Source organism: Schistocerca piceifrons, chromosome 3 (genome assembly GCF_021461385.2).
Source record: "Schistocerca piceifrons isolate TAMUIC-IGC-003096 chromosome 3, iqSchPice1.1, whole genome shotgun sequence".
Lineage (NCBI taxonomy): Eukaryota > Metazoa > Arthropoda > Insecta > Orthoptera > Acrididae > Schistocerca > Schistocerca piceifrons.
Window position 1 is genome coordinate 295,489,986 of NC_060140.1, and position 23,844 is coordinate 295,513,829.

The 23,844-nt window shown below is 37.6% G+C and overlaps 1 protein-coding gene across 3 annotated transcripts in view; it reads left to right on the forward strand.

The window, feature by feature from the left end:
• Nucleotides 1-23,476, forward strand: part of LOC124789971 (receptor-type tyrosine-protein phosphatase N2) — a 444,282-nt gene extending 420,806 nt beyond the window's left edge. For all 3 annotated transcript variants that reach the window (XM_047257507.1, XM_047257508.1, XM_047257509.1), the window contains 5 exons: nt 203-319; nt 1,812-2,009; nt 6,064-6,227; nt 16,302-16,355; nt 19,860-23,476. In XM_047257507.1, the coding sequence (XP_047113463.1) occupies nt 203-319; nt 1,812-2,009; nt 6,064-6,227; nt 16,302-16,355; nt 19,860-20,136 (810 nt within the window). In that variant the 3' untranslated portion in view covers nt 20,137-23,476. The remainder of the gene's footprint in view (nt 1-202; nt 320-1,811; nt 2,010-6,063; nt 6,228-16,301; nt 16,356-19,859) is intronic.
• Nucleotides 23,477-23,844: the final 368 nt, after the last annotated feature.

Below are 23,844 nucleotides of genomic sequence, written 5' to 3' on the forward strand. Positions count from 1 at the left end.
AGTTGTATACTAATATTTACAGTGACATAATCATCTACTATAAAAAAAGTATATTTTAAAAGCAAAGAAATATGATGGTCACTACTCAGAAATATATATTTAATAGTATAATAACTAAAAGTATCTGCTAATATGTCATCTGAAATGTTGACTATTAAATATTTACTGACTTCTTAGTTTTTGTTTTGTCATTGTATTACAGCCTGAAAATATTGGAAAGAATCGCTATCCTGAATTTCTGCCATACGACCATTCAAGAGTGGTCCTGAATGAACTTGCTAACATTTCTGGCTCAGACTACATAAATGCTTCTACAATTGTGAGTATGAAATGGAATTTTAGAGAAGTCTTATTTTTCTGTTACAAAGCTTAGTTCATGCTTAATGTGATTAATAGATGGTAACCTGCAAACAGTTGTGGGCAATGCTACAAGAATACTAATAATTATTATATTAATGAGACAAAACATTGTTACCACAGCCCACTAAGAGATTGAATGCCACCTGTTGTGTTTCAAGCACATGACCCAGTAAGGAAAGTATAAAAATGGATCAGAGGCCTGTGGGGAATCATTCTAGCAATAATACATACAACAGATGGGGATATCTACTGACATAAACAACTTTGACAAATGGAAGATTGTTATGACTTGGCAGCTAGGAATGAGAACCTTGGAGATGGCAAAACTGCTCGAGTATTAATCTATGGAAAGTGGTTAAAGGATGCTGAAGCCATGAGTAGGTGACAGTGTATTGTCCCTCCATGTCTCATTACAGAACATGGAAGTTGGAGACTTGCCCAATCTGTACAGCTGGATAGGTGGTGATCTGTGGCAGATCTGATGACAGAGTGTTATGCTGCTGCAGGCGTAAGTGTTTTGGGGAACACTGTCAGCACATATTGTTGAACATGGGGCTCCACAGCAGACATTTTTACACATATCCATGTTGATTTAACAATGTCAGGTATGATGACATTGGGCATGAGATCAATGAATTGGACCATGGATCAATGGAAATGTCACATCTGGTCAGATGAATCATGTTTGTCATTACACCAGTTAGGTGGGCGGGTCCAGATGCATTGTCATCCTATTGAACACCTGCTCAAAATACACACTGTGCCATGGATACAGGCCTGTGAGGGCAGTATTATATTATCAGGCAAGTTCACCTGGGGTTCCATAGACTGTGTGGCAGTAATTGAAGGCACCGTGAGAGCCATGGACAATGTAAACATTACTACAGACCACTTGCATTCCACCATGCTTGAAGTTTTTCCTGATTTCAATAGAATCTTCCACTAGGACAACTGTTCATATCACAAGGCCAGAATTGTGCTATAGTTAGTTTGAGGAGCATGAGAATGAATTTACGTTGATGTCTTGACCATCAAATTTTCCTGATTCATCACAATAAAATATGACTGTGGTATTATCTGGGTGCCAACTCTGGGCCCACAAACCAGCACCCTGTAATCTGCTGGAATTATGTGACCTGGTTCCACATATGGTTATATGTATTTCCAGAAACTTACCAAAGAGTGCAGAAACTTATCAAAGAGTTTTCAAATCTGTACCATCGAGAATCACTGCTGTATTTCGTTTCAAAGATGGACAATGTTTTGTCTCATTAATCTGGAAGTTTACTTTCACATGGACAACCAGTATGATGTGTCTGTTCATTAAGCCTTCTATTGATGTAATGCCACAAGTCATAAAATTTTGTCAGAAGTGGTATTAGCATATGGATTCTTTCGATTTACAGTGAAAGTGAAAGAGAAAGCATTGTAACTTTTTACACTTGTTGCAGACCGATCATGATCCTCGAAACCCGGCCTACATCGCAGCACAAGGGCCTCTTCCCCACACGGCTCCAGACTTCTGGCAGCTTGTATGGGAGCAAGGAGCTGTTGTGCTTGTTATGCTCACCCGACTCACTGAAGGTGGCACTGCTATGTGCCATCGATACTGGCCTGAGGAAGGCTCTGAGCTGTATCACATTTATGAGGTATCATCATTCTCCACTAATATTCATGCATACACATCTGAATCTCAGAAGTAGATAAATGGCATACATGAAGTTTTCACTCCTACTAAAGAGGGCATGTGAGTTCTGAAAAATCCAAGTTTTTACAGTAAATGTCATACCGTGAACACCAATAGAATTTTATACATCAAATGATAGGCTATAAAGAGTCTCAGTATTATTTGCTTTTTTTGTAAACTTCAGTCACTAAGCGTGAAGCCAAAGGCTTGCTGTTCTCACATTTGTTTCCTGTTTTACCATTGCTACTACTTTGAGCTTTGTGGTTCTTCATGTTTTTACAGTATAAGAGTATTCAAGGAGGATTTGGGATTACAGCCAGGTAACATCAACATCTTGTTATGATATTTCAGCATACATCCAGGCAGACATGCAACTGAGTTTCAACACTGCAGAAAGCTGGTGCATGTTATTAAGTTTATACCAGAAATTGCCGCATGCACATAGGCTACCACTGCACGACCACAATCTTTTGAGTTTAGCCCTCAATGTCAATTATTGCTCCACCTGTAGTGGCAAAATATTGATTTCATTCAGCTGCAACCTCATGGGATACTTGTGATATGCCCACTTTGCTCAAAAAAATGACTTTATTTCATATCAATTTGCCCTTATAAAGACAATGAAATGAAATAGATTTTTAATGTTGTGTTCATAAAAAAATCTGTGAAAGTTCTTTTATCATTAAAGTACATTTTCAAAGGAAAATAAAATTCTACTATAAAGGAAGAATCTAATTGCTGTAAAGTACCTTTTTGATTTCAACATCTTTCATTACACTTTGGATCTGATATTTCATTTAACGCAACTGATTATAACAACATTTGAAATGTACAACCCAGAAATCAAAACCTCATAACACATTTTCTAACTTATTCCACAATGGAATAGATAATTTGTGTTAACCATACTTCAGTCTCTAAATTACAATAATTTATTTTTTCTACATAATAGTGTGTGGGATAAAATGGTACACCAATGTCTACATCCATGTTCTGCAAGCCACTGCGAAGTGTGTGGCAGGGAGTACACATATGAGGATTTCCCCACTGTCAGTTTTGTAGACAGAGGGAGGGAAAAATAGCAGCTTAAATAAATCTAAGATCACTCACTTAATACCAGTTCTTGAAACTACATAAGTGAGCTTTCATGGGACAGCTGACACCTCTCTTCTGCCAGTTCAAGTCATAGCATTTCTGTTACGCTTTCCCATGGGTCAAACAAGCATGTGACCGTTAATGTGGTCTTTCTTCATATACTTTCATAAGTCCCTCAGAATCCTACTTGGTATGTATTCTATGCCCTTGAGCAATGATCTACGATGGGTAGCATAAGTTGTTTGTATGTCATCTGGTTTGTAGACGGTGTGCAGTATCCCAATAGTGAACTGAAATCTGCCACCTGCTTTAACTATGATTGGGCCTATTTCATATCCCCTCAAATTGTTACAACATATTAGTGCAAATTGACTGATTCCGATTGCAAATCATTTATATTGTAGTCAAAGGATACAAAATTTTTGTATTTCGAAAGTGCAGAATTTTACACTCCGAACTTGTGAAACAAGTTGCCAGTCTTTTCACTGCTTTAAAATCTTATGAAGATCAGTTTATTTTTAAATTGTACTTCACTTTAGTTAAGTTCATCATGTGCAAAAAAGTGAGATTATATTGTCTTTCATGTCATTTATATACAAGATGAGAAGTAAGGATCCCAGCACACATCCAAGGCACATGCTTGAAGTTACTTGTACATTTGTTGATGACTCTCCATCCAAAATAACAGGATGCATCTTCCGAACTGTTAAATGCTCTATTCAGTCACAAATTTTATTTAGAACTCCATATAACTGTATGTCTGTTGATAAGCATTTGTATGTTACTCAGTCAAAAGTATTTCATAAGTCAAGAAATATTGCATCTGCTAGACTGCCTTTAACTATCGCTTGCTGGACATCATGTGAGAAAAGAGTAAGCTGGGTTTTTGGAATCCATGCTGGTTGGCATGGAGGATGCCATTTCTTCTGAAATGATTCTACAATAGATGGATGTCAAAGATATTGGACAGTAGTTTTGTGGACCATTTCTGGTATTCACTGACACAGTTTTTTGTTTGAGGAATTTACAGTACATTGTAGTCCATAGAATGGCTAAATCAGTCACAATTTCTGTATGGAATCTGACAGATTTCATCAGGCCCTGGGACCTCTATTAGTTTTAGCAATTTCAGCTATTTCTGTGCTTTACTGACACTAATATCAGTGATCTTTGCAGTGGTGTGATATTAAACAGCAGTAGCATTCCTGGATCTTCTCTTGTTAAAGATCACTTGAAAACATAGTTAAGCATTCCTGCTTTCACTTTTCTATCTCCTATTTTGTTTCCAGTGTTGTTCATAAGTGACTACATAGTGTCACCACAGTGTAGGTGTACAGTTTGTGTGTGTGTGTGTGTGTGTGTGTGTGTGTGTGTGTAGCACTAGCTCAAAAAAAGGATTTGTGCAAAGGCAAGTCTCAACTATTCTGTAAGTTATTACCTATACCTCTTAAATTATTTATGTTCTACCAGGGCTTTTCTTAACCATGTTTGGTGATTTCCCCACATGACAACTTCCTGGAAGAATTGTCCTCTTAGTCATTTAATCCCCATGGCTTATACTTCCTTGTTTGTACTATATGGCTGACAACAATCTGATTGAGTTTTATGTATGCTTTCGTCTTGTCCACAAGGCTGCTGATTTACATCGCAGCCTAAATACATTGCTTAGTTTCCAATACTCTGTTCATCTGACCTATTCCTAATGTTATTGCTGTGATTAGTGGTTCCTAACTGCTTTGATTCTGTCAGAGCTACTGACAAATTACAGTAGTGGTTTGGAGTGAAGAGAGTCCAGGCTGGTGGTTTCTCGTGAAAACAATATCAGGAAGTCAAACACTTTATTGACATTCATGCTACTACACTTACAGCACTGCAACACAGCAGCTATGCTTTCTACAGTGCACAGTGTGGAAGACATGTGGTGTCCTGCCGTGGTTAGCTGTTGGCCAGAGGGCCAGTTGTGAAATCAGTTCCCAGGAATGCTGCCACCCAGAGGTCCACTCAGTGGTGTGTGTACCAGCTTTGCACAGCATGGCTGCTCAGAGAAAGTGACAATGATGTAGAAGTCTGCTAGAATTATCACAGGGGATGACAGCCAGTGGGGGTGGAACTCACCCTGTGAGTAGAGTGCATGGTGCCAGGGTGCCTGGCACCATGAGCAGCTGTACTGTTCTGGCTGTGATCTGCTGCCCCCCAGTGTAGGGATCCCACTGCTGCAGGAGTAAGCCTGGAGGCAGCTCACCAATAGGAAGGTGCCAAGTCCAGGTAGGAGGACTTGGTGCCAGAAGATGGTCCAGGGATAGTGACTGCTTGCTGACTCATATTACTCTGATGCCAGGCATAGTCCTCTCATCATAGTAGGCGCACTGGATTGCAAATACCTCTGCTATAATTGAAGGGTAATTGAATTGTTTAGAAGCTCATTTGTTGTGCCAGTGTACTGCCTCCACTCACATACTGAATAAAATATCCTTTATTCCTTTGTGTGTGTGTGTGTGTGTGTGTGTGTGTGTGTGTGTGTGTGTGTGTGTGTGTGTGTGTGCGCTTGAGGGAGTGGGTAAAAATGGAAATGCCGTGTGGCTAGGGCCTCCCGCCGGGTAGACCGTTCGCCTGGTGCAAGTCTTTCGAGTTGACACCACTTCAGCGACTTGCGTGTCGATGGGGATGAAATGATGATGAAACACACAACACCCAGTCATCACGAGGCAGAGAAAATCCCTGGCCTCGCCGGGAATCGAACCCGGGCCCCCATACACGGGAAGCAAGAACGCTACCGCAAGACCACGAGATGCGGAGAGGGAGTGGGTGAAGAGAGAGAGAGAGAGAGAGAGAGAGAGAGAGAGAGAGAGAGAGAGAGAGTGAGTGAGTGAAGATTGCAGAAAACAAATAAAAAAATAAAAGTTTGGTTATGTCTTTTACAGGTTCATCTGGTTAGTGAACATATTTGGTGTGACGATTACCTGGTCCGCAGTTTCTATCTGAAAAACCTGAAGACTGGGGAGACACGCACAGTCACCCAGTTCCATTTCCTCTCTTGGCCAGAGTCTGGTGTACCTGCGGCACGGCCTCTTTTGGAATTCCGCAGGTAAGGCAGTGTCCCAGTCTAGTGAAGGAACTAGGAAGTGAATGTATGTTGTGATTTCAGTATAGATTTCATCTTCAATAGTTCTGGCTGAGGACATCTAGTGCTACTGTGTGCTTCAGTCTGACCACCACAGTAATGTTATCAATAAGAGTAGAAGAATATAGAGCAACAGCAATTGATAATTTGTAAATCCAGCAGTCTTTAATGAAATAGACGTGAGTCCCATACAAATGGTTTATCTACATCTACATGGATACTCTGCAGATCACATTTAAGTACCTGGCAGAGGGTTCATTGAAACACCTTCACAATACTCTATTATTCCAATCTCGTATAGCGTGCAGAAAGAACTAACACCTATCTGACCATGATGGCCAAATGGCAGAATTGAGCATACTCATCAAACAGATTTAACTAAAAAGGAAAAGGAACATTGTAAATAACTGTAAATTCACATTCAAAAAGTGGAAAGTCCAGGATGGAATAACAACAACATATAAAGGATAGATTGCTACTCACCACATAGAGGAGGCATTGAGTCACAGACAGGCAATGAAAAAGACTGCTAAAGTATATAGGCTTCTGAAATAGAACAAACACATGTTCACACACACACACACGACATACACACACACACACACACACACACACACACACACACTCACACACACACACACACACACACACACACACACACACACACACACACACACACACACACACACACACACACATATGCACACGCACATGCATGGCTACTTCTCCAGGTGCTGGGCTCTTGTATGTGTGAGTTGGACTTTGTGAGGAGGACTTTGTCCAAAAGCTTATATATTTTAGAAGTCTTTTTCATTGTGCCTAAATACCGATTCAGTTACATTACTCAGAGAGAATTTACAGTATGAAAAATTGACATAAGTTCACCAAGGACACAGTAGATGACAAATTTCATTTTTTCCTTAAAACTATTATTCCAACATTACGCATTATCAATCTAGTTTTCCTTTACAAAGATTCAGGGGCATACAGTGGAAGCAGAGAAAGGGTGGTTAACACTATGGATCAAAATCTCTTGCACTAGGAAGAGAGAGCTTTATTTAATGAAATGGACTGACAATAATCAAAACTGAAAATGGACTGCAAGCAGTTTTGCAAAATTCTTAAAAAATGTAGAAACTGTATACTAGCACAAAAAATTCAAAATTCCAAGGACAGAACAAGTACAATTTACAGCAATATTCAGTGGAAATGAATAACCTTGACAAGGCAAATGGTAGAGAGCAAGACGTACAATAAAGAATTCAAATCACTGGTTACTATATTCAATGAATTCTTACTAACAGTAGCTGGATATATGAGGACAAAATATAGTCCATCGAAAACAGATGGAATAAACTTACGTAGACAGGTAATAAATATTCCTCCACACCATCCGTTTTTTCAACTCACCTGTTAGAGAGATCACAAAAATAATTGTGTCACTAAAAAGAAGTAACTCTTCTGTCTATGATGCTGTCTCAGCCAGAGCACCAAAATATTGTGCTGCCTTGGCAGCATCACACTTGAGTTATCTTTGTAGCCATTCAGTGAGTCAAGGTATACTTCCTGAAAGACTAAAGAATGTAGTAGTAACAACAGTATATAGAAGCAGAGATAAGTAGCATTTATTGGATGAGGCTCCATGTATGAAGTTCCTGGACAACGTAATATCTACCATTCAAAAACTGCAAAAATAATGAACATCATAATCATTGCAAATAATGAACTTTGAAAAACTACATCTATTTCTATTGGAACAACTGCCATTGCAACCACTGAGAGGTAAATGTTGGAATGGTAAATGCACAACTAAAAACAATTTTAAAAATGTATTCATCTGTGGGAAATGCAACTCTGCCGAGGTGTCTAGGTATGTTATTGAATCCAAACACCATTTTAAATTACTCTTCATTAATGGCTTCAAATTTTACCAGACAAAGAAAAGCACGAAATATTTTTGGCAAGAACCAACACAGGCTACTGATTCAGTCCAAACTAAAATCAGACTTCAGAGATACTAACTTGCAGGCCCTGCTATCACAGTATAAATAGCATTTAACAATCAAAATATTTCACAGTATTGTTTAGATAAATACATAGCTGAAATTATAATCAATATCTTTGGCAGTTTGAACACAGTGTTTGTTACTAAAAATGTGGTAACAGGTTTTATATAAGCAGAATTTAGATAGCAAAACATTTTTATAGTAAAAGGTGTAAACAATAACGGAAAAAGCTAATTTGCATTGTAATTACACATTTGTTTTTCCTGCTAACATTATCTCTGACTCTTTGCTTCAACATTAACAAACTTATATATTCAAAAGTTTTGTAGAAATATCAGAAATACTTTTAAACTAATTTTGAGTTGTTACAATACCTTTTAGAACTTTCCAAAAACAGTTTCTTTATGTGTAAAGTAAAAATTTTAACATTTGGTGGCATAGTATTTAGTACAGTTACATCTGCATCTTGGTAAAACATCAAATGTTAACAGTAATTACAAATATTGTAATTTCCATGACCTCTGTATCAGATTCTATATTAAATTTAAGGGATCAGATTGTATACTAGTCTGTACCATTGACAGGATCCCTTAAAGCATCCAGATGGATAATAAACTAAAGCAGCTCCAACACATGGATAAGTTAACCAAAAAGCTCAGTCCTGCCTGTATTGCTCTCAGAAATCGCTCTCACTATGCTCAAACAATGCAAATACTGAGGTGAAATAGCAACAGTAAAAAAGGCTGAATTGCTACTCACCACACAGTGACAGCATTGAGTGGCAGACATGCATACTGAATAAAAACTGCTAGACATTATTTTTTGTCAATATCTGATGAAGAACTGAGAGCTAAGTAATATTTAGCAGCCTTTATTCAATGTGCTTGTCTGCCACTCAGTGCATCATCTATGTGATGAGCAACACAATGACTGCTAGAATATCTTGCACACTTCTACACATTTCTGTCTTTTCGTGCAATCTTCTGTGGCACTGCAGCTAAGGCAAAAAGGGTTTCTGCTGCAGAAGTGTGCAGGAAATAAAGTTGATAACACAATATCTTGCTAGTACATATACTCCCTAATGGCATTTTTAGCTAATAAAAAACTAAACTCCTCCTGAACAGGCCATGAAGGCCCTATGGCACCAACCAGCTGCCATGTCATCCTCAGCCCACAGACGCCATTGGATGTGGATATGGAGGGGCACACCGCTCTCCCGGCCGTATGTCAATTTCCAAGACCGGAGGTGCTACTTCTCAATCAAGTAGCTCCTTAGTTTGCCTCGCAAGGGCTGAGTGCACCCCACTTGCCAACAGTGCTCGGCAGACCAGATGGTCACAACCAAGTGCTAGCCCAGCCTGACAGTGCCTAACTTTGGTGATCTAACAGGAACCAGTATTACCACTGTGGCAAGGCCATTGGCATTGTGTCTGATAATATGAGTGAATTTAGTATGAACTCAGCAATTCACAATCTGATACTAGCAATAGGAATAACTTCCATATAGACTATGCATTCCTAACTGCAGTTCAGAATCTAGTTTTATATTCTGGTGCAAAAGTTTGTAACTTATTGCCAGTGGACATGAGGCAGGAAATAGAAAATCTCCAAATATTTAAAAACAAAGTCAAAGAATGCCTCATTGGCAATCCCTTCTACAATTTATCAGAATATTTGGACTCTAGAATGTAAATTCTGGTTAACTTCTGTATTTGTATTAGATAGATCCAGAATTTGCCAGTACATAGTCAGTTGAGGACTGTGTGAAGTTGGATTAATGCTCTGTTTGAAGTAAAAAGTAAAAACAGTGAGTGAGTAATATAGCAGGAGGAGCAGTGGCCTCTTTTTTCTGTCTTTGTTTATTTACTTATTTCTTTATTTTTCAAATTAGCTGTTTTTCTCCTACCATCAATGTATAAAGTAATTACCACAAGTATAAGTTTGAGTAAATAATCACTAACCCAATTCCACTGCTGTGGTCACTAATGCATGCCTGTGCAGTGGCACTTGACTAGGAGATAAACCAATTCAGCACCTGGTGGTGGATCAAATTTTCACTGCCAGTATTTGACTGACACAGGGAGAAAAGGTGGTGGTGTAAAGTTCCTGATCACCAGTCTTTGTGCCAAAGTCCTGGATTAAATTCCAAGCCTCTCTGCACTGTCTCATGAAATGAGGGCCTATTGGTGGTGAACAGTTTGTCGGATGGGGGCATTAAGCTCGCCAGCCCTTTGGCGCTTTTCGAGAGGAGCAGGCTATGTGCTGACAAGGAGTTCCATGCTCTCCCTTCCTTCCATCTATAACAACACAAACCCAACACTACAACACTACACTGTGCAAGCAGTCATCAAAGTCACCCACATGACATAGATATATACTTGACACTTCATCACACATCGAAGGAAGGCAATGGCAAACCACCTCCACTAGTACCCTGCCATGAGTGGCGATGCAGGATTCCTGCATTTACTCCCCCTGTTCTCATTCCCTGAGCAGGGGCTCATTTATTTATAGATAAACTCTAGTGATAATTTGTTGTTAGTCTACTTTACAGAAGTAGCCAGCAGTGACTGCTTCTGCCTATTAATGTTTAACTTGACTCATTCTATATGACTGAAGGGATGTGTAGAACTTTGTGTGAATGAGTGAATGTATGAATGAGTTGTCTTGTTTATATCTGGTGTGCTTGCCTTGCTTTGATGCTGAGCATCTTGTTAAGTCCAAGCATCTTAAGACTTTATTGTGGTCAAATTTTCATAAACCTGTTAAATGAAACAACCACTTTTCACAGATGTTGACAAGGAGATCTCTGCAATAAAGAATACAATTCCTCTTTCCAGTGACTAAATGGCAACAATTGTAGCAAACTATCAGTACAGACAAGTCAATCTGCATTGTTCAGTAGTATAATAATGCAGAAAACAACAGTATGCTGGACAGTGAAGTCACCCCAAGGATATGTGGTTCTTCTACTTACACAATCACTTTCTGCAATGCAAAACACTATCAGAGAGTTGCTATTCTTGAACTGTGTCTTTAAAGGTGTAACTCGTTAGGAGTTTTCAATATGACATGTGCAAATTTTTGAGGAATATGACACAGTCACATCAATGAACCACAGCAATCCAGTGAAGGTGAAGGGATCCCTTATTCCAGTCTTAGGTAATAAAAATAACATATAATTACTGGTTTTATCAACAATTATCATCTGCAGATCTGTGTTCAAGTATGCTAGTGTGAAAATACATTTAAAACCCTATTACAACAGAAAATTGAGCAACAACTTCTAAAAGCAGAGAACAGTAGTGTTGTACATCATAATATTGGCATATAATAAATATTTTGACATACAACAGCACTGTTGCTGTTTTTATAAGTACTTGCTTGATGCTGGTATTTTAGCAGAATGTTGTCATGTGCTTCCACTTGAAAATACTTGAACATAGATGTGGAGATGATCATACTGGTAAAAGCTGGTGATCATATATGATTTCTGAAATCTGAGACTGTAATATGCAATCCCTGGAAATATGAGGTGCATCCGAGAAAATTGCACATGCACAACAAATGCCAGCCAGACAGGTCCCGCCTGATGCCAGTACCATGGCAGCAGTGCCCTGGAATGGCATCTCTTACTTGTTCTCCCACCACCTGTGAGTTTTGATCAGTGATAAGGTTCCTTAATGCATAAAACATAGCACCCATTGAAAAGTCATCATCATGTTTATAGACAGAACATCATGAGCAAACAGATGGTGTGTCACTGGTCTAGGGATTTTTCCTAAAGTTGTCGAAGTGTCCGTGATGAAGAGCGCAATGAGCGACTGTCCCTCATCCATGATCATCTGGTTGAGCTGGTGTGGCAGTGCTTCCTGGAGAACCATCTCTTCTCAATAATAGTGGTCAGCAGCCATTTTCCACAGATATCATGATCCTTGTTGCATGAAATTGTCACTAAGCATCTGCTGTTCAAGAAATTGTGTGCCAGGTGGGTGCCAAAAAACCTCACATCTGAGCACAAAAAAATGCTTTAGAGCAGCACTGACATTTCTGCAGTGGTATCATGAAGACGGTGATGAGTTCCTTGAATGGTTGTCACAGGCAATGAGACATGGATTTCTCTCTTTATCCCAGAAACCAGGCAGCAGTCAGTACATTGGTGTTGTTTTGGATCTCCAGTTTAGACGAAATTCAAACAGACTGTGTCAGTCCAGAAAGTGATGTGCATGTTATTCTGGGACAGGCAGGACATCTGCTCATTGACTTTCTGCCCAGAGGTGAAACAGTGAATGCTGGCCGTTACTGTGGAACAATGCAGAAACTGGGACATGCCATTCAGAACAAGAGGCATGGGATGCTTACTGCAGGTGTTATGCTGTTCTGTGGAAATGCTCATTGCCATATGGCTCTATGCACAGCAGCTGTTTTGCAGAAGTTTGACTGGGAGCTGTTTGATCATTCAGAATACATTCCTGATCTTGCTCCCAGTGATTTCCATCTTTTTTTGCACCTCAAGAAATTCCTGTCCTCCGGCCAGTGTTCTGACGATGATGAAGAGCTTGAGGTGACTGTCACATGGTGGTTCCATACACATGCGGCAGACTTCTGTGACACAGGAATACAAAAGTTGGTCCCACAATATGACATGTGTCTCAGTTCTTTTGGTGGCTATGTAGAAAAATTGTTCAAACATTGCTGTATCTGTCGCCAATCAAGTTTTTCATGTAACCATGTTGTCTTTGTTACAAAAAAATGGGAAAACTTACTTTCTGGATGTACCTCATATATAATTGTGCAGTCCTAACAAGATGTGGCTGAAGACGAGTGCATCTGCATTGTCTGTCACAGAAGAGGTCATGAAAATTAGCACAAAGACAGGAAAGAAAGGAAAGCTACTTGTCTCAGTTTTCTGAACTTCTCTTTATTCCTAGTACTTTTAGAGTCATTTCATTTTCTGTAGTATGTCATTTTAACACTTTCCTTTTTTACATTGCCTCTCACCCCCCACAGATGAACCACTGCTTATAAATTTCTATTCTCATTCTCCCCCCCCCCCCCCTCCCCCTCCGCAGCATTGTACTGAAACTGACCCTCCTTATTCTAGTTGCATAAAATGATAAATAGCAGTCTTTCTTTTTCTTTGATGTTTCCAGCTTTCACATTCTCACTTAATATCTGATATTCTTTGGTATAGACTGTATGATGTAAAGAAGCAGACAAACAAATGGAGATAGAAGCACACAATATTTTAAACAATTTATTGTGGCCAGATACAATATAAAAGGAAAGAAAGAAATGTGTTCATCTTGAAGCATATGTCCCAGTACCATCAAACTAGCGCAATATACGCAAATCGTCACAAACTCTGAATTGTGTGGCCAGTTATGTGTCACACAATATGCTTTCGATCAAAACGACATATAGTAATAAAAACACGTATGTAACTGTTGAGAAGTAAGTTGTACCTCAGAGGAAGACCGTGTCATAGCTGTTGCTAACCATACAAATTGTACTCCAGATTCCTCACCTAAGAAAAAGTCACTTTCCTGAAACAGCCTAAACATGTTTGGTGGACAACAGTTCAGAGTGACTTGCAGATCCTGTCAGCTTGTTTGTCAACATCATGAGACATCATTTGTATTATCTTCGTGGGACATGGAGATGTAAAGTGTTCTTTAGAGCGGAAGAGTATATAGTTGCAGAATTCCTTGTTTGTAATGAATACCATCAGTTTTTCCGTATAACAAATAGAGGAGATAAAGATCATACATAATGGCAACTTTTACTATAGCACTAACCATTCTGATGTGTTCTGCCCTTGTTTAGTTTGTGTAGCAGAAAGGAAAAGTACATAGGCAGTACAATTTTCTCATTTATCCTGAAAACATGAAAACACATCACTCTACAGTTTAATGCAAAGTCGATTAGCATTTAATGCCTTGTCAGTGATGAGTTCATTAGAGACTGGGCTCAAACTGCAATTGGTGGAGGATGGGGAAGAAAATCAACCACTTCCCTTTCAAAGAACAATTACAGTATTTGCATTAACCCTTTGAGCCACATATTATTTTGTTTAAAATTGAGTTGAAAATTATATTTTTATAAACCACTGTAGCGATGCCAGCTTCAGAAGACCTGAACATAAAAACTGCCACCAGCCTGAGATGCTGGAGCTGGTGGCTGTGTGTGCATGAGGTGTGCTTGCTTGTGTGTGTGTGTGTGTGTGTGTGTGTGTGTGTGTGTGCGTGTGTGTGTGTGTGTGTGTGAGAGAGGAGAGAGAGAGAGAGAGAGAGAGAGAGAGAGAGAGAGAGAGAGAGAGAGAGAGAGTTTTATAATTGTGCCTGTCTGCAACTTGACATGTGTTCTTTATGGTAAATAGCAATCTGTCTTTTCCTACATTGTTGGTAAAACTACCACCTTTATATTTATCACAAATGAACATTTTTAATTATACCAGCCATGTGTTAAACAGGAGTATTATTCCAATATGAACAGAACTGAGAATACAATGACAAAAGCAGAATCCATAACACATAATTTTGTAATGATCCTTCATTTCAAGCATATAAAAATTCCTTTGTGTTCTTCATGTTTAGTTCTAACAAGTGAAAGCACTACTCATGATACAGCTGTAAGCACTATTACCCCTTCATCATGCATAATCCAAATTTGCACATGGAACACATACATCTTGTTCATTTGGGATTTTGCTTGCTGCTGCAGTAGGCACAATGCTTAGAAGTGCTCTTTACAGGAATGTGTTCTGCTTTATCAGTATACACTGCCTTTGAGACATAGGGCTTGAAATGGTTTCTTGGACTACCTGTCTCCCTTCTCCCCAAAGGGGATGAAAGATACCTATCCAATAAGTCATGTAGCTACTGCACACCTGAAAAATGGCAATGACAACTTGGGCAACTTATTGAAAATGTAACTTTAACTGTTCACAATACTGACATCTGTGAGGTGCCAGAATATTCTGTGCCACTATTTTCTATTTTTTAGTCAATGGCATATGTTGCTTTCAATATGTCTGCTTTATCGACAGTTCCCCAGTTTTTATTTATTGACTTAATGGAGTAAACATCACAATAATTTAAAAAAAAGGTATTTCACCATAAAATCACCAAATTATGAAGTTATTCAGTAATTTATTATGTTTTAAGAGATCCACAATATATGTAACCCAAAATTGGAAATGATCTGCAACATGGTGGCTTTGATTGAAACTACCATTATAACATAAGCGTTCCTTAGTAAAATATTATATATACTTAATATTATCTAATATATAGAAACTGTCACTGATTGTGATTATATAAAATAAAATAGTCTTAAAATCTTAAACATGACTGCAAACAGCAACTGTGTTCTTGAAAAAAAAAAAAAAAAGTCAGCCAACCAGTCGAAAATAAAGGTTTACTATCCCTTGACTATGGTTTTGACATTTGTAAAAATATCTTCTTCAGAAGTATTGGCCTTATGACATTACAGAACGCAATAGGCATTGACTGCCATTTGACCATTTGTTTCAAGTAGTGCTGCAACTGCCTGAAGCACAAATTTCCTGTTTTACTGCAAGATGACTGCACAGATCAGTGAGGTCATGGTGGATCCAGTGAGAAATCAGCACTGCAGTAGGTACAAAGTGAAACTATGAAACCAATTAGGCTGAAAGGTTTAAATGATTTAGGGAAAGCTTTGGAATCTTTTACTATATGACCAGATCAAGATGGGAACCACAGTCCTTCTGCATGTGACTTCAGTGTCCTAACCACTGCACTGCTCAGTCAGTTACATCCTGCTGTTATTTGTCTGTCTGAGAAATGCTTTGAAAATTGCTGCTGGTATTAATAAATAATGAGGGCAATGAACAGAAAGTGAAATGCTAAGACAGTGCTGATAAAATTATTTCATAAATATAACTGTTTGTATTTCAGTCATCCTAATGACTCCTTTACTTTTAAAAATTAACTTTCTTTTAATTTTCAAGATATTAATGGCTTCTTAATTTTTTGCTTTTTGTTTTTAGGAAAGTTAATAAATCATACCGTGGACGCTCATGCCCCATCGTTGTCCACTGCAGGTAAGTGAATATCAGTTAACATCAGCTCAGTGTAACATCTGCCTGCAGAATTTTTGAAACATTTATTTTAAATCAATCGAGAAAACAGTAAATGTTGTGATTGGTGATGCCATCTGTGATTTGAACACCTCAGAATATTACATAAATAGTGATAAAGTACTGCACCTAGGTGTGACTAAGTTGGAAACATACAGAAATCCATGTATCAAGCCTTGCCGCCTTTAATAAACTCATTTTATCATTCACTGATCATAGTGTGTGTATAATTCATAGTAGTCACTGAAAAAAGAGGGTTTGTATTGCCTGTTAGATTTTACTCTCGATCTGGTATCCTGGTCTGACAATTTAACAGCCTGCCAGAAGGCGTGGACATAGATGAAATCTGCTAGGCAGCACCTCTATAATCTGCTAGCGCTGCTGTCACCACCACAGCCCTATGCGCAGGCCAAGCCCACTGTGCCGATCTAACAGTGCAGTGATCATGTTGGGCCTATAAAGCCAGCAGCACAGGTGCTCAGACCACAGTCATGTTCCGACAGCGCTCATGATAGTTTATTTTTTCCTCATTGTTCTGGTCACTTATAATCACTATGTCTTGGTATCCAATTTGGTTTTGCTCTCTGGTCTAGATAGCTCACCATGTGGTCTGTGTTGTCAGTCGTCCCTGTTGTGTTTGTCTGTATTGCACTGGTGATTCCCCATTGGTGCCATCGGCCCATAGGCCAGTGCACTCCAGTCTTCCTTGATTCTGGTTACTAGACTTGTTCCGTCTGTTCATAAGATATGAATGAAGAATTAAGAAATAATATGTAGTTGTGTAGTTTACAGTCTGCAACATCCCTCTGATTTTCATGAAAACAGCCTAATGGATGCCAGAGAAAATATCTTATAGTTGAATATCTAACATTCACGTTTGTTTATTTTGAAAAATCATAAAATAGATACATTATTTCCTACTTCATAACTCTGAGAAAAAATGTTTACTCCAACATTTAAAATAACTACAACTGAACTGCACACTACTAACTTAAAATGGAAATCTACTTTTTTAAAGTAAAGCAGGCCAAATTTTATTTATTTATTTATTTATATAGCATCCTTGTATCTCATATTTATAAAATGATGAAGGATTTGTGATAGATGATCTTACATAGATAATAGAATATGAAAGATGTACAACTGTATATTGGCTAATAAAATAAACTTATGTATAACATGAGACAAACTTACATCTGATGAATGCCCACTTATTTGCCTAGTATGTATAAGCTATTACTTTGATTCTGTTAAAGACCTTATGGTACCATAACTTTGATCTCATAATTCTATGCATAATACACTAGCTTGTGACGCTACTATGACACTTAGTATTGTTACATACAATTTAAGTTTCCAAATCACTATATGCAATTCTCTGAATTATTAGTTTATGACTAACAGTTAAGAATGGCACATAGCTAGAGAATCACACTAACTTTCATGCCTTGTCTTTGCATATCCATTCATAATACTTCAACGCTTAAGACTTAGAAATTCGCCACGACATTTGGTAACATTCAATACTACGGTTTAATTAATTTTCCTTATGGTAAATATAGTTATAGTTCCAACATAACTGACAATATGGTAGCCAAACCTACTAACGATGCTGGCACACATGGCCTTTTCTTTCTACCCATAGGCTTTGAGCTTTATGCCCATCTTAATTTAAGCTGGCCAATACTATTTGATGAGACCTTGACACCAATTTAAGCTAAGTTTAATAGTTATTAATAGTTACACAATATGGTTTAAAGTATTCTCCCATAGGCAGATAATTTTGACCTTGTTGCTTTAAAGAACTTTTTTAATGAAAAATAATGTGTTGCCCACATAGTCACGCTGTATACAATGTAACCTTTGAGATATTATTCCTATCAAAGGTTAGGTAGCAGACTGTAGTTTGTAAATGCTTGACCTATGTTGGTCAGTTGTACGTAAGTGTGATGATGAGGGCATAGTACACCCAGTCACACCCTACTTTTGTAAATGCTTGACCTATGTTGGTCAAAAGTACATAAGTGTGATGACGGGGGTATGGTGTGCCCAGTCACACCCTACTATTGTAAATGCTTGACCCATGTCGGTCAATAGTACGTAAGTGTGATGACAGGGGTGTTGTACACCCAGTCACACTCTAATGTAAATATTACATTCTGAATTATGCTATTAACCTATGTGAAACATTTTTACTTTGTTCACTATTAGACCATATCCCTAATGTTCATATTATTAGATTGACCTTTGTCACTCAACAGTCTATAAATGTGGTGGCAGTGGTGTGGTATGCCCTGACACACCCTACTTTAAATATTAGGTCCTTATTTCTTGGTAGTCTATGTGGGAATTCCACCACACTCACAATAATCCTCATCCTAAATAGTTAATAGCCTTATAGGCAATTTCATAAATAGGTAATATCTGATACGCTAGAGTGTGCATAACCTATTTAAATGCATAGGGGTATTGAACCCACTACTAACTAATAATTAACCTTATCCCTTAAGAGTTTTATTCCATGTCACCCTTGTGACTGCATTTAGTGAACGGTCATACACATTATATTTGTAGTTAGTGTATGTTTGGCTAAGTTACTAGAGGCTTCCTAAATACAATGTTGACCATCTGTGCATAAAGTCATAAATGATGACCTAAGCCTTACACACCCAGTCAGTCATAAATGCGTAGTAATATAGTGCCATAACATAATGTTAGTCAAATTTCACATTAACAAATCAACATATTACTCCATGTATAATGGAAATTATTTTATTTCCACCTTCTCCTAACCCTGAGAAGTTCTCACACTACGGACATATAACCTTGTTTGCCCCCTGCATGAGACTGTGCAGGCCCATATAACTTAGCAGTGATCATTTGAGGTTTTTAATCTAACAAGCTGAACTTAACGGCTAAGTAGATTTTCTTGTCCGTTAATAAGATCTCGGTTTATAGTTAATGATCATCAGGATTCTCTCTACTTAGTGCCTTGTTCTCTCACAAATTTATGGTTTAACATTATCGGTAATTTCCCAGTACAAAACATAAAGACATCCAGTCGTAGGCACTTTTGACTTTCCGTGCATACATGCGCGTGATCCGCCATCTTGCTCAGTACATATCCGTGGAGCCACAGTTAGTCCCAACGCAGCATCTGCGGCTAACCGACTGCTTTCCATGAAGTGGGGCCTGGGCTGTTCCTCAGCTAAGTAATGTAGTTTGACATGGTACCATGGTACTTTAGCTTTTTATGTTTGACTGCATGGTCATGTATTAGTTTATTTTATACTTCTGAAGAAGGCTAGATTCCTCTAGCTGAACCCTGGGCAAAGACCAGTAACTTTTTGCAACTGAGGCAGATCTTTGACATATTAATTCTTAAATTTGGTTTTTTGACCCTAGAATGAAATCTCATGATTTTTAATAAGGTGTTGTACATCTAATTTTAATTTTAAAATATTACAGTGATGGAGTAGGCCGCACTGGTACATACTGCCTCATTGATATGGTGCTGAATCGCATGGCTAAGGGAGCCAAAGAGATTGACATAGCAGCCACTCTGGAGCATATCCGAGACCAGAGACCTGGCATGGTGAGGACACGGCAGCAGTTTGAATTTGTTCTGACAGCCGTTGCAGAAGAGGTCCATGCAATCCTCAAGGCTCTGCCCCAGCAGCAGCAACAACAGCAGCAGCAGCAACAGCAGCAGCAACAACAACAGCAGCAACAACAGCAGCAGTAAAAATTATAAATAATTACAGGAAGCCACTAATAGCGCTGTGCACACACTGACAGAAATAACATCACATTAAAAATATTATTTGTTGGTGAGAGAAATGTCAGGCACATTGGACCATGATAAATATTCAAATTATTGTAATAAGAAATTGCTTTAGAGAGTGAAATAGAAAACTGATATAATCAATTGATATTTTTACAAACGTTATTTAATGTGATTATTGTATAAGATGGAGAGCATGTAGAGAAAACTGTATCATAATAAAGAACACACAGTCCTGTTTGTGGCTTCCTGCATGGCACGTAGCTGCATGATAATAGTATAACAACATTTTTATCCCTATGGCTTCTGGAGAAACATACATTTTGTAGATAATCTCATGCCATTTTTAATTAAAGTCTAAATTATAAATAGAAATGAAATATGAGAAAAAGATTTTAACGTTAATACTGGTAGCTATGTAGTATATAACATTATTTTATGTTTATTGTTTATACCTGAGCTGACCTTCTAGTTCAGGCATCAATAATTTCTAGATGAACAAACACCAGGTATCATTTCGCATCACAGAGGAATTTAAATGCCACTTTGTTAACTTAATATGACTTGAAGAGTAAACTGTTGGCGAATGTTTAGTTCTTCAGGAGTGAACTAGGAGATTAACAAATGTAGCACAGAATGCTGCTGTATGTAGGATGGTCTTCTGCATGCATGGTAGGCCTATTTTTTCAGCAACAAAACTTTTGTTTGTAATTTAAAATAGGACTAATTTGACAAATTAGTTATAGTAAGACTGTGTTTACTCATAAGTAGATATCTATAGAAAAAAAAGCTACTGTTGGTACCTTGTAGAACTTCATTGACATCTTGAGACTCATTGCTAAGGATACTATTAAACAATGCATCAATGTTTACGGCAATGCCAGAACAGAAACTTTACAGTGTTTGCCTTTATTATTACTAATGTTACCTCAAGAGAAGTATAATAACAGTGCTTATGTCATTCTGTAGAAAAAAGCGGTTTTCTTATTGTATTTATATATGCACTGTTGGGTGTATGCTGCTTATCTATGCATGCAGGAGCTATCTTATAGTGATATGCATTTTGACCATTAATGTTTTCCTTACTGTTATGATTTTGACATTCTGGACATCTCTGTTAAACTAAATCCCTTAGTTGAAAATACATTTCTTATTTTGGATTCTTCTAAATTGCACACATCAGTTCTAAAGTTAGTGTTTTCATGACCACATATAAAAACGAGATTCCTTTCCTTCAGCAAAAGCAGCTTTAATTTTTTTAAAGTACTTTTCTACAAGGGAAAATATGTGATGAAGAAACACTTAAACTTCCTATTTATTTTAGTTCCTCGTTAAATGTAAATGTGCAATACATGTAAGATGACTAACACAATGGCATACAAAAAGCAGGAAAACAACCACAAAGCAATGATTAATCAGTTATATGCCACCATTACCTGTGCTTAAATGCATTTTTAAAGTACTGCTACAATTAGTTTGCTACCAGATGCGATAAACTTACGTTTATTTGGCAGCGTCAAGAAAATTAAGGAAACAGAAAATTAAACTACATGATATATACAAGACTTGTGTGTTGATAGCAGATATGCTCAACATAAGAAACAATCCGGAAATTAATCTACCAAAGATAATTGTGTTGCAGCCTAAAATGCTGGAGGACTTCTCTGCCCACTTTTGGCAATGTGGACAAAATCAAAGCAGAGAATTACTTGAAAAAGTATTAATTTTTTAAAGTTTCTCCTCAAGAATGCCACAAAGAAAGGGCACACTCTGCTCTAGTGTGTCCCATATGTTATAGGAGAAACTGAAAAATTATAAAACATTAGCTTGTAAGCTAAACTTAAGGAATTTTTAATGGCCTAGCACTTAATTGATGTTGCACGTCACAAAGTTCCACAGGATCAATCTCGGCATACAATTTTAAATATACTATATACACTGCTGTTAAAAGATTCCTAAAGCACTTTATTTTATTCAACCTTGCACAAAACTCTTTAGCAGTACAAATATATGTAGATATAATGAAGAAGTATAAAACCAAAGCACAAAATGCACAAAACATGGCTCAACACTTTGCTATTCAAAAGATATTTTTGTGTCTGTTGTGTAATTCATTCATCAAATGTGAATTACAGAATATGTTAACCTCCTCCTTTTCTATAACAGTTACTCTACAGAATATACATGGTAGCATAATAATTAGCACTGCACAAAAACTGAAAAATGCAGAACCACAAATATAAATGCTTGCACTTTGTTGAATGTTTATGATAGCTGATTGTTTAATATATGCTTTAAGTGTGATACTGTGTAAAAAAAAGTATTATTGGCAGTACTTTCAGTGAGTATGTGATGGATAATTTACATGGGAGTACATAAATTCTATATATACACATATATACATATATTTAAATAAATATATATTTAAATGTGCAATGATGAATCATATAGTATATGTTTATGATACTAGATTATTTAAAATGTTATTTATTCCAAAATAATAATATATTTATTGTTGCCTGCTATTTAAAATAACAGCAAAGAACTGTTGAGCTTTGTGGTATACTGGTCTTTATTTATTTTGTCAGTGGCAATATACATTCAGTGCGAAATGTGGGGGGGTTGGGGTGATAGGAAAAGTATCATATATGAGGGGGGAGAGGCTGAATGTTGCCAAATAAAATGTGTTGTGGAAGGACCCTTATGGTACCAGCCTCCCATAGGCTTCTTGCACAGCACAACCAGGCACATCCCCCCTTCATACATATATAATATATATCTCTATGGCACAGTGCAATGCGTTCCCTAATAATAAGATACAACTGCCTACTGTAATTCTGAAGTACCGGGGAAAAGTACCTGTAGTAACTTCCCTCGCTCTTGCCTACTACAGGTATAACATCTGTGTTGGACTGCGCCCAAAACAACACACATGCTCCAGTACTTTTAGAAAAAAACAGAAGGCAAGTGTGTCATAAAATAATTGCTGCCATCATGCCTTTGTCTGCTTATCAATGTCATTTAGTAATTAAATAAGAAGAACCTTCTCTCCATCTATTTGGTACATTCACACAATTTTCCTCTTCTGTAAGAAACATATGTCAAGTGATTATTTATGTAACCATTTGCTGTATAATCCTATTACAGGGTAATCATACCTATAAATATGTGTATGAGAGAAATCTCAGGAGTGACAAGCAATTTGTTTAGTGGTTGTTTTCTTTCTGTACAGCAGCTATGTGTGTCCTATAAGGCAAAGTACCTGTCTGTCAGATTTAATAAATGTATCCCAAGACTGTAACTATTTTTATTTATTATACCAGCTGTGCATCTATAACAGTGATTCCCAACCTTTCCCCCTCACCCCCAGCATGGAATGTGCGTACCTCAACTGTCTGCGTGTAGTGTTACACAAGTGAGAAGTAAATGAAAGTTTTTTTAAATATCTGCATCTCATGTAACTGACAAGGGAATGGTCCAGTCCAATACGCTGAAACATGCCCTGAAATTGTTTTTATACAGGAATAATACACCAAAAGAAAGACCCTGTCAAAATTTTAGGTGCTGAAACACACTGCAAGTATTTTTAAAAGAAAATGTTGAAAATTATAAAAAATTGTGGCTTGCCAGGTGGTTGAAGAATTGTACACCACTACAGGAGCTATAATG